The following is a 12,019-nucleotide window of genomic DNA, read 5'->3' on the forward strand; positions in this document are numbered from 1 at the left end:
ATTTCAAGTACTGAAACTCAATCTACTCTAAGTCCGGATCTACACGCTAAATCTGAATCTCTCATCCTCTTCCTGATCCTGTTGTTGCCCCACCTGTTGTCATGCACACATACAAACAAGACAACAGCCGGATAACTCCGGTGAGAATATAATCCCAGTATAAACAATGTAACATGCAATCATATAAAACATATATAAAAGCATGAAACAATTATCAATAGCATGTATCAAATCTGAAAGACATCTATCGATATAAAGCTGTAAATAAAACTTTGGACTCTTCATCTCAGACTCGACTCATCTCTAATCTAGGGATCCCGGTTCCAGAACATTGGTACGATATACCGAATTTCAGTGATAGGAATGAATCAACTCCTCATAGACATCGATATAAACCAAACATCCAGTGTCTTGGCGAATCAGCCGAAGACTTGGCACATCAGCCAATGACTAGGCACATCAGCCCCTGACTCAACACATGCTCTGCTATAAATCAATATACTAAGCATACTAATCTCAAGAATTGCAAATATCAATGCAATTAAGGATGGCAATGGGTAGGGTATGGGTCGGATTTCATACACCCATCCCCACACCCATTTATTAAATTCATCTCCATACCCATCCCCATGCCCATCGGTATTGAATTTCATCCCCATCCCCATACCCATCGGATTATCGAATACCCATACCCTACCCAAATACCCAATTATCATATACAATTGAATTTTTTCAAATTTAAATTGTTTCAATGAAGTTATGAATATTTAAAAAATTATTTAAATGAACAATAAGAAAAATTATTAATGAACAAAATAAACTTTATAGAAAAAATAACGAAATATTAAAAATAGTTTATATTAGTTGAACAAAAGTACGCAATTCAACAAAAATATAGTAGAATTTACATCATATTCAAAAATTCATAATTCAATTGATTAATCATCTATGGGCTACCCCTAGTTTAATCATATGTAAGCATTATCAACCCAAAATCAAACTAAATCGGTTTATCTCCGAACTAATCGTACATGTCTTCATCACTTGACATTGTAGTGTCCTGCAAAATGATGAAGAACAACATAAATAATTGACCCAACAGTTTATTTTCAATGTCAAATTTAACAAAATTACATTGTATTAAAAACTTACAACATCAACATCAATAGTGTCCTCAACATATTCAACTGAAGAGTAATATGCTTCCGTTTCTTGTGAACTTGTAGCTACAAAATTCAAAGAAAAAAATCATTACTGGATATTGTAAATTAATAATATTTTTGTTCAAAAACAATAAAAACTAAAAATACAATTTATATTACCTTGTTTCTCATTCAATAACCAACTTTGAGTGCACATCAACGCTTCTATGGTTTTTGGATGAAGCCTGCTTCTATGGGAACTCACCAATCTGCCATCAGTACTAAATGTTGATTCTGAAGCCACCGTTGATATTGTAATGGCAAGCAGATCTCGTGCCATCCTCATCAAAGTGGGATATTTGATTCCATTGGTCTTCCACCACTCCAATATGTCAAAATCAACATTTCTAGGCAACACTTTGTCTTCCAAATAATGATCTAGCTCAGTCTTCATATCAGTGTAAACATCACACTCAAGTGCTACTTCTTTATTGAAACTATCCAAAAAATCATCAGTACTTGTATTCAATCTAGTCTCCGTTGATCTTTATTCAACACTGCCATAACCATTATTATTTGTATAATCGTCAAGCAAATCATAACACATCTTTTTAATCTTTCTAACAGGTTCTTTAAAACCAATCTCTCCATGTGTTCTTTTGAAACAATACTCAACCAACTTTGTCTTATATCTTGGATCTAAAATAGTAGCTATTCCCATCACCCCATGAATATCACACCAATACTTCTCAAATTTGGAAAGCATCCTTTCAGTCATGGAAGAAATTACCATGTTAGGAGATGTGGTCCACTTGAGCAATGAAGCTTTAATTTCACAAACCTTAGGAAAAAAGATATTAGTTGTGGGATATTTTCTTCCAGAAAATACTTCAGTCACAATATAACACTTGCAACATCTTAGAAACCTCTTCTGCTAACAACCACTCATCATCTGTTGGGAAACATTTATATGATGGATCACGAAATCTCAGACGAGCAAACACATCTTTAAAAGATATAGCAGTCATGAGCATCACATATGTTGAGTTCCAACGAGTTTTACAATCCAACACCAATTTTTTAGCATTCATATTGCGTACTACAATCCGTGCCACATCATCAAACTTTTGCTCTCTTTTAGGAGATGCTCTCCAATATGTGACACTTTCACGAATTTTCTCAACACTAGGTGCAATGATATCCAAACCATCTTGGACAACTAAATTCAAAATATGAGCAGCACAACGCATATGAAGTAAAGACCCTTGCAGCATAAGTGTAGAACGATCAAGCTTATGCATCACATAGTTCATAAGAGAATCATTAGTGGAACAATTATCAACAGTAATGGTGGATATTTTCCTATCAATATTCCAATCCATCATAGACTTAACTATCACATTAGCAAGGACTTCTGAGGTATGTGGAGAACGAACATAAGCAAACCTACATAATTCAATTAAAATAATGTATATATGTAAGTATCTATTTGACTGAAATCATAAAAAGTGTGAAAAATGTTACATATTTGAGTGAAAAATAGAATATATACCTCAAAATACGACCTTGCAAAGTCCAATTATCATCTATGAAATGGGCAGTCAAAGACAAAAATCCTTTCCTCTGATTAGATGCGGTCCACATGTCGGTGGTTAAAGCAATTCTGCCTTTATTAGATTCCAATAAACTCAATACTTTTGTCTTTTCATAGTCATACATTTTCAGTATATCATTCTTGATGGTATTGCGACTTGGAACCTTGAACAAAGGCTGAAGACTTGCTAAAAGTTTATGAAATCCATGATGCTCCACTATTGCCAATGGATACTCATGTAAAATTATCATTTCAGCAAGAATTGACCTTGATGTTTCTTGATCAAATTGAAAGCCTTTAATAGCAAATTCCCCCTTGTTTTGCTCTTTAATCAGCAGTTTCTGCCTTATATCACTAACAGTTCTTCTTGGAAAAATTTTGAAATGTTCACGTAAATGTGTTGTCCCATGTTTGCTTTGGCCAGAAAGAGATTTTTTGCAGTAGTTGCAAATTGCCTTATCCATTCCATTAATTTTCTTCCTTTCAAAATGATTCCACACATCAGAAGTTAACTTTCTCTTCCTTGTTTCACTAGGAAAGGCACCATCAACAGATGTTGTATTTTGTGGAACAAGTGGAACCTCGTGATTTATTTCAGATAGTGGTACTTCATTTTCTGTTATATGATCTGTTGAGTCCATTTAATATACCTGAAAGTGGTGAAGTAATATATGTTAAAAAAAGACAAAATAAAATAAAATAGAGAAAATAACAATGTCTTTTTAGTTCAAACTTAAGAGGAAGGAGAATAAATATTAGAAAAATCTTAGCCCTTTCTCATATTTGGACTCAAGTTTTTACTAAGATAAAGAAGTCAAAAGTAAACATCATAAAAAAAAAAGTAAATAATGACAAATACCTTGATGATACACTCTTCTGTCACTTGTTGAAAATTTATATTCACCTTCTTTTCATCCAAACACAAGACAAGTAAATCAAAAGGACAAAAAAAAAACATAATAAAAATAGCATTTATATCAAAAACATGTTTGTATACTTTAATTTGACTGTTTACAACATAATTGTTGGTTACTCGGAGGAGTCTGTTATGTAGTGCCTGTCCAAAAGCTTAACGAGGATGTGAACTTTTCCCTACCCATTCTGCTTGTGAAGAAATTTTAAAGGAAAGGCAGATTAAGTTTTTTTAAAAAAAATAAGACATGATCAACACATCAAGAGATCAAGTGGTTATTCTAAACAACCACAATTAGTATACTCGGAAATCATCAAGAACGTACCAACCATAAATAATGTTCCTATTTACTAATGTCAGAATTTCTCATATGCATTTCTCAATAATTTTTAAAAAAATGAGTACCGGTATGTTTGGTCACTGCACCACAATCAACCTTGAGTCACCACAATGAAAGTGAAAGTGAGAGCCTGGTAAATGTAATCAACAATCTACATGTCAAATAGTATTGTTTTGTTATTTGATAAAAACATATCTCAAGTTGGTCAATTCGATCAAATTGGAGAAATTGATCCAACTTCATAGTAACAACATCCACATTTTAGCCTCCCACAAACCCATTTCTCATTAATCTATTTACCCTCTAATTTGAGTACAACATTGAGTTCTACTAAGTACAGGAATTTGAGTACAGCATTGATTATATTTTAAAAAAGAGTATCGGTATGGAGGATGAAGACAACACACCAAGCAAACCTGCACGATGGAGGATGAAGACAACACACCAAGCAAACCTTTTTGGGTGGACTTTCTCAGTGCAAGGGTCGGAGGCCGAAAACCAAGGCTCCAGAACGAAGGAAGACGAGGAAAACGAAGAGAAGAGTCGAAGAAGGAAGCCAGCCGTCACCGTAACCTGCAGCTGTGTGTTATGGTGGAGAGAGGAGCCCAGCCCACGTAGTATAGTCCTCATATGTGCTGCGGTGGAAAGAGCAGGCCCATGACACCTGTTGGGACTTAACCTTCAACTGGGCCAAAACTGGCCAATTTAAATTTTTTCAGGCTTTCATATAAATAGATATATATATATATATAAATACATATTATATATATATATATATATATTTATATATATTAATTTAAACGGGTATTCGGATCGGGTGTGGGTCGGATTATATCAAACCCGCCTCCATACCCGAACCCGAAAATCCCCATACCCGATTACCCAATTATTTAATCGGGTCTAAAAATCCCTCCATACCCTCTTCTACTCGGGTCGGGTATCAGATCCTCCATCGGGTTCGGAGGAAATTGCCATCCCTAAATGCAATAATCATTCAGTATGTGATTTTGAGAAACTCAAGTTAAATCTAACTCGAGTTGTGCAATCCCGAATCAACATTGATTTATACCTTTCTTTCAGTCGATCTAACTCTGTCGAAGTCTCGAATTCAATATCTGTCAATACTCAATCTGGCAATGACAATATCGAGAGTATCGTATCAATATACAATTCAGATCAATACTGGATATAATCAGAACTGGATCAAATTCTGTTTCAACAACATAACTGCACCATCTCAATATACCCAGCAATACAAATCAACAGATATCAATTCCCACATCTCATAATCGATACAATACAAATCTGATATCAAATCTCAATCAAATCAACTCAAAAAATCATAACAATTATATACGGTATCCGTTCTTCAATCCGGTTTCGATTGTACGATGTCTAACATATCACAAACATCATATATGAATCATATCCGATTCCTTCAACATCATATTTTTAAAACATATCAAAACGTAATAAAACTTACGTTCAGTTGAAGCTCTCATTGTTAGGAACACGGTACTGAAGTCGGATTGAAATTCTAACGGTTGGATTTTTCGTAAATCGCAAATCTCTGATTAAAAGGTGTAAGGAAAATCCTTAACTTTCCTGAAGCTTTTCACCGTTTCATTTCTGAAGGAATGAACTTGTATATATATCTCTCATGCATGCCTAGGATACGTGTCTAATTTTCATACATTTCAATCTGCGCTCGGGCGGTTGCAAATTACCACTCGGGCGCGGCATGTTCTGCCCGAAACATTTTCTTGCATCTCGGTCGGCGCTCGGGCGGTTGCAATTTACCGCTCGGGCGTTCTATCCGAAACATCTCCTTGTTGAACATTGGCGCTCGGGCGGTCAAAAACTACCGCTCTGGCGCCAACAGTTCTGTCCAAAATTGTGTAATTCATATGTTTTGCCCAATCTGATCTCGGAATGATCCGTCTATAATCATATCAGTTCAAAATCAATAATCTCAATTAACAGAATCAAAATCTCGGGCATTACAGGAAGCCCAGACCAAATATTTACCTTTAAAACCAGATTCTGATTTTATATGTTTCCAAACTTGTGGAAACTAATGAGCAGCAAAGAAAAAAAATGTACAACTCACATCGTGTAAAACGAGGACAACACAATTAATCGAACTTTGAACCTGCAATTCAGTTCGACTCGGGAGGGGGAGACTTGTGATACCCCATGGATGGGTCCATCAAAATCAGGCCCAAACTCCTGGCCCATCCCTAACCAAGGTGGAGAGCCCATGAAAGGCCCAGGTATTCTTCTGTAAATACCAGGTTTTAGCGTATGATTTATTCATTCACTGTATTATTTTTCAGTAGCACCCTTAGCTGCTCCCCACTTATATCCTCAGTCTCTGACTTGAGCGTCGGAGGGGCTACGCCAGGACACCCTCCTCGCCCCCTTCAAACGGTCTTATTCGTGATTTCAGACTCAAGAAAAATTCGAAAACTGCGTCTGGATTAGTGATACTTGCTGGAATTGGACCCTAAATTTTCAGTGAGTATCAAGTACGTTTTTGAAAATATTCCCTGAACGCTCAAAAAGTCTCCCGAATCGTTAAAATTTGCATACCGAATAAAAATATAACCCGGCGGGTAAAAATACCCAACTAAGGCCCATTTTCAAAAATCATACTTAAAAACATCTCATATTAAATAATTAAAAATAATTATTTAATAAAAACATTATTCTTTAATTATCTCCGGTCACCGTTCGTCGTTCGAGCGCGAAAACTATTAAAAGCCCTTGTGCATGAAACTTTAATAACCACGAATTAAAACACATATTATGCAATAAACATGCATTTAATGCATTAAAACCATTATATAAAATACTTAAGAAGTTTGATAACTTGCATGCATGTGGTTCACATGGACCTTCAAATTTTCGGGACGTTACAATCTATGCCCCTTAAATTGAATTTCGTATCCGAAATTCGCTTATCCGAGATAAACAAAGAGTTTAGACTTTTAATTATAGTATCATAATAATCCACGCTTCCGCTGCGCTACTCTGATAAATAAGTGTTAGGCTGTCATTATGTCTCCTCAATCCTAACTAAATTGTCTACCCAAATCCTCGTTTGCGAATCGCGACTTAAAGAGACTTAGTTCTATTATACTATGACCTCGAATTTTGACTTATCTCGCAATTTCTCATTCTAGAGATGGATGTCCAAACTTATCGCACCTCACTTTTCTTATACTATACCATAATGTTCATCGACCTATTACTTTAGCATTCATACAGTTCAAAACTTAAGAAACCTTAGCACCAAAATTTACTAATCGACTTCTATCATTGGTAGTATACTTAAAAGTTAAACATTATCTCAACTCCATAACAATATTAGCCTAAAATCTTTGAATCGAATCTTTATTTTACGGCATGGAATTACGTAACTTAACTATTTACAAGTACGTCTCAAGCATAAATTGTTGCAAATCTTATATTTCAGGAACGTTAAATCATAAAACCCAAATGTACAACATCGATCTTCTACCTAAATAATAAAATCATTCTATTATCAATTACATGCTTAAACTATTTTCTTCACGATTATAATATAGTTGAAGCCTAAGACCTTTGGACTTTCCTCATTGAAACAAATGTCGCATTCTTACGTATCCTTAATGCTTAATTAATACTAGCGTATAAAACTTAACAAGTCATCTCATGGTAGCCTTAGACTAACTCTAATAAATCAACTTCACTTATAACCCATGGAGTTCTAGAATTTCCCATATCAAAATTTTAGATTTCTTACTCGATAAAAATCTTAATATTCGTCCATTGGTAACCTATATTGAACACAAATAACTCTCTTTTGTTTTAATTTCACCCAAAATTTATGTATAAACAGCTATTTCATAAACTTGAAATCAAACTTACACAACCCAAATAGTCTTAGATAACATAATTCCAACACACATATTCACTTATTCTCAAGTTTCTTAATGACTTTCAAAAATTCCTCAAGACAAGGTGCTACCCCATTTCATACTCATATCTTTCAAGTAATCTAACCAACAATCATATCCAACTTTCTAGAAAAGTTTAAACCTAGCAAAGTATAATTTAACTCTTAAGATTATGATTAAAACTTATGCTACATCAAACCTTAAGTTCCCAAAAATAAGTTAACTTAACGTCTAATCTTATATCTTAACTAATTGATCAACTTTACCTTAAATTATTATCACTCACTCTAAATTCTTAATTTTTCACAACGTTATTCCATCAATGCTTAAATTTTCAAGTCAAATATCGGTTCATCCTACAACACACTAGATTATCCTTCCTTATAATATTATAACCAAGATATTTCAAGGTTTTAAATATCCGTTCAAGCCTAAATTACCGAAAATTTCTATCGTTTAAACCATTCCTGTAGAACCCGTAAATCAGTAGACGTATAAGCCATGCATAATTCTAGATTTTTAAATTTAATTGACTTCATTGCATGATTATTTTAAATGCATTTGTTTGAAGTTAATTATTTCATTATTTCAGTTCAGTAGATTGATTTTTAGCATTTCAGTATTTTCAGTGAGGCCGGACCGGAGTTGGAGTTTTGAGATAGAATTTAAGATTTGAGAAATATTTCCAGAAGTTAATTTAGCTAGTAACTAAGTTCATTTAAGTTAGAAAGGAAGGTTTGAAGATTTAATTTAATTATTTGAGGTGATTAAGAAATGAACTCATTTAAGTTATTAAATTAAGGGGTTAGCTCACTAAATTATTTAAAGGATTAGTAAGGCTTTCAAGGATTATTAGTTGACTAGATAATCAACATTTCCCTTTATTTTATCATGCATTTTTCGGCCACCCTTAGTGCTAGAAGATTCATTTTCCAACTCACCAACTTTGACAAATTCTTTGCATGTAATTAGTAGGATAATTCTAGGATTTTTGGGAGCACAATTTAATTAAATAAATGGACATATCCTAGTCTAGAATCAAGCTAAATTTCGGCCACCACCTCCTAGAAGCATCCACCAACTCATTTGATATCAATTCAAATTCAAAAGGGGAGTGGACTTGGTCTTGATATGATCCTATTTTTGTGCACCCTTCTCCTCACCTTCATAACCATCACTCCCCCCTCCACTTCCACCAAAAATAAGACCCCTTTTCAGTAGAAAAAACGTGGATAGCAGCTAGGGAGAAAGGGAGAAAAATCGAGAGCCAAGAAAGGTAGAGAAGCAAGCCACTCCGTCTCCTCCGCGCCGTCTCGTCTCTTCTTTTCGTTTTCTTTCGAAACGAAACCAGGCATGTCTAGATTTCTTTCAAACCTCAATCAAGTCATATTATCATTTATTTTTCAGTACATGATCATGTTTTAGCAAGCAAAAACCGAGATACATGTCAAAATATTTTGGGAACACACATGCAGAATTTTCGGCTCTTCATGGCAAGCTTCACGTTTTTCTGAGTTTTGTGGTTTCAGGTGATTGGTTCGATTCCAGGCTCCCAAGGCGGCTTGTATACATGTAGTAGGATGCATTAGGACCATGTTGGTCCATTCAAACCAGCCCCATGCTTGCTGGAAATTCAGAATGACAGCAAGTCCCTTAGGTGCAGAAAAATGTGGTTCGAAAATTCAGTTTCTTGTCAAGGGGTTGGATCTGATCTTGGCTGCCCCAAGGGCCTATAGCCATGGTTGGATCACTTCCCTAGCATGTCTAAGACGTGACTAAGTTGCCCTTTTGGTGGCTTGGTCCATGGCTCATCGGTTTTTAAATAATCAACAAGAACAGCCCCTTTCCCCATTCGGCCCTTCCATTTTTCAGCATATGGTTCGTTTCTTTTGTGGCTTGGTGTGGATCTTGGTTGGCCTATGGCCCTTAGCCACTGGTTCATATCATGCTCCTAGATGTCTAGATCGTGCCATGGTCAATCAAATGGCCACTGGAACGACGCAAGACATCGATCATAGCATAAACACTACACACGCACGCATGAGGGCCCTCGGTGAGAACTTTCGGGTGGTTGCTGGAATGAGGCGAATTGTGGCTGGCCTAGGGCCCTTAGCCATGGTTCAAATCACTCCTTGGGACGTTGTGGAGAGGCTTTGGTCGGTGGTTCAAGCCCCAATGGCCAAAGTCTCGCAAACGACGCGATGCAAGCAAGGTCGCAGCTGCTGGAAATTACAGCAAGTTGCTGTGTCGTTTAGAAGGCTTGTTTGAGTTCTTGGTTGGCTTTTAGCCCATGGCCTTGGACTGGACAGTGCCTCATTGAGTTGGGAAGGTCATGTTTTCGACCGTTTGTCATTTGGATCATTTTTGAGGTCGTACGAGAATTTACGGTGCAATGTGCCAAATTGACTCTCGAAAGAGCGTTTCGTGTTTTGGCCTCCATTCCACCTAGATTTCGACCCTATCATTTTAGGAACATTATTTTATGATTTTTCAGCGTATTTTAATCATGACTATACGTCGGTTCAGTGTCGGTTCAGGTTGGCTCGGAGTCATGATTAAATGCGAAGTCATTAGGCGTCATAGTCGCATCTTTTGAACGTAAATTGCATAGTTGGTCATGTTTAAGCTATTGCATATTTTTCATGGCACAGTTAGGTTGCAGCGAGCCTGGGAACGATCCAATCCAATCCAGTTGGTAAAATTACAGGAATTTTCATTACGCCAGTTAATTATTTTACGTGCATTAAATAGAAAATGATTATTTTTGAGATTTATGCGATATGGCTTGTGGTTCATTCACTATGTGGGAGTGTTATTTTATACGGTCGCCAGTGACCGATCAGTTCAGTATGGTACCACCCGGTCGCCAGTGACCGGCCAGCTCAGTTCAGTTTCAGCCTCCCCGGTAGCCAGTTACCGATCAGTTCAGCTTAGTGCAGTGGCCACAGGCGTAAAACATAATCTCAACAGAAAATTTTACCAGTTATTTCAGTACAGGCTCCAAGGAGCAAATATTTTTACAGTGACTTCCAGTTCAGTTATGCACGTATTATAATTGCTCAGTACAGATTATTTTCAGTATGCCTCAGGACAGGATATTTTATCACATGCATATTTTAAATTCAGATTTTTACTCGTTACCTGCGATTTATGCATGCTGAGTCTTTAGGCTCACTAGACTTGATTGTTGTAGGTACTGATGAGGCCAGGGCCGAGGGCGGGGACCAGTGAGCCAGCTTGGGTCGGCAGTAGTGGCACCCGAGGACCTCAGAGCAGCAGTTGTTATTTTCTTCGCAAACAATTTTTATCAGTTGTTGGATATTTTTAAATCGTTGTTGTTGGCAAAACTTTGATTTTCTTCCGCTGCAATATTTTGAAATATTGAACTTGATTCACCAGTGATTTTATGAATGAGGCCATTTAAGTTCTTTTAAAAAGAAAATTTTTAATTTTCCGCAAATTTTCAAGAAAGGAGTTCGAGGGCCTTCACAGTTGGTATCAGAGCGGTGGTTCTGTATAGGGTTTCACTACTACTGACCGCGAGAAGCTCACGAAGCCACGCCTTTGGTCTGTAAGTTTTTCAGTTCAGCATTTTGTTCAGCATTTCAGTTATAGCATGAATTATTTTGTCAGCATGCTTCCAGATTTTCAGTATTTCAGAGTTCATTTAAAATAAAGTATGGAATTATGCATGTTAGTTACGTATGGGTTATGTTGGAACAGTATGCCCCCTAGACGCATTTTAGAGCGCAACAGAGAGGTGGAGCCTCGCCGAGAGGACAGAGAGGAGCATAGACCGGAGGGAGACCTACCACCTCCTCCACCGCCCCCACCGGACATGAGTGCCCAGATGTTAGCTGGGATGGCACAGTTCTTCGCACAGTTTGCGGGGGGCAATGCCGCAGCCGTAGCCGCAGCCGCAGCCAGGCCGACAGGGCCCGAGGCAGTGTATGAGCGATTCATGAAGATGCGCCCGAAGGAATTCTCTGGGGCATCTGACCCCATGGTTGCCGAGGGATGGATCAAATCCCTCGAGGTTATCTTCGATTTTATGGAGCTGGGAGACGCAGACCGAGTCCGATGTGCCAC

At 36.9% G+C, this 12,019-nt stretch overlaps 2 protein-coding genes across 2 annotated transcripts; both read right to left on the minus strand.

Annotated features, from left to right (window-relative positions):
• Positions 1-644: 644 nt before the first annotated feature.
• Positions 645-2,030, minus strand: LOC142543821 (zinc finger BED domain-containing protein DAYSLEEPER-like). Its single transcript, XM_075651156.1, has 3 exons — positions 1,323-2,030; positions 1,153-1,226; positions 645-1,060 (listed from the first exon to the last, which is right to left on the minus strand). The coding sequence occupies exons 1-3, from the start codon at positions 1,594-1,596 to the stop codon at positions 1,022-1,024; spliced, it is 387 nt and encodes a 128-aa protein (XP_075507271.1). The 5' UTR covers positions 1,597-2,030; the 3' UTR covers positions 645-1,021.
• Positions 1,690-3,483, minus strand: LOC142508234 (zinc finger BED domain-containing protein RICESLEEPER 2-like). The gene is made up of 3 exons (XM_075619525.1): positions 2,695-3,483; positions 2,051-2,588; positions 1,690-1,953 (listed from the first exon to the last, which is right to left on the minus strand). The coding sequence occupies exons 1-3, from the start codon at positions 3,375-3,377 to the stop codon at positions 1,690-1,692; spliced, it is 1,485 nt and encodes a 494-aa protein (XP_075475640.1). The 5' UTR covers positions 3,378-3,483.
• Between the last annotated feature and the right edge of the window lie 8,536 nt (positions 3,484-12,019).

Source organism: Primulina tabacum, chromosome 1 (assembly GCF_025594145.1).
Source record: "Primulina tabacum isolate GXHZ01 chromosome 1, ASM2559414v2, whole genome shotgun sequence".
NCBI classification, from domain to species: domain Eukaryota; kingdom Viridiplantae; phylum Streptophyta; class Magnoliopsida; order Lamiales; family Gesneriaceae; genus Primulina; species Primulina tabacum.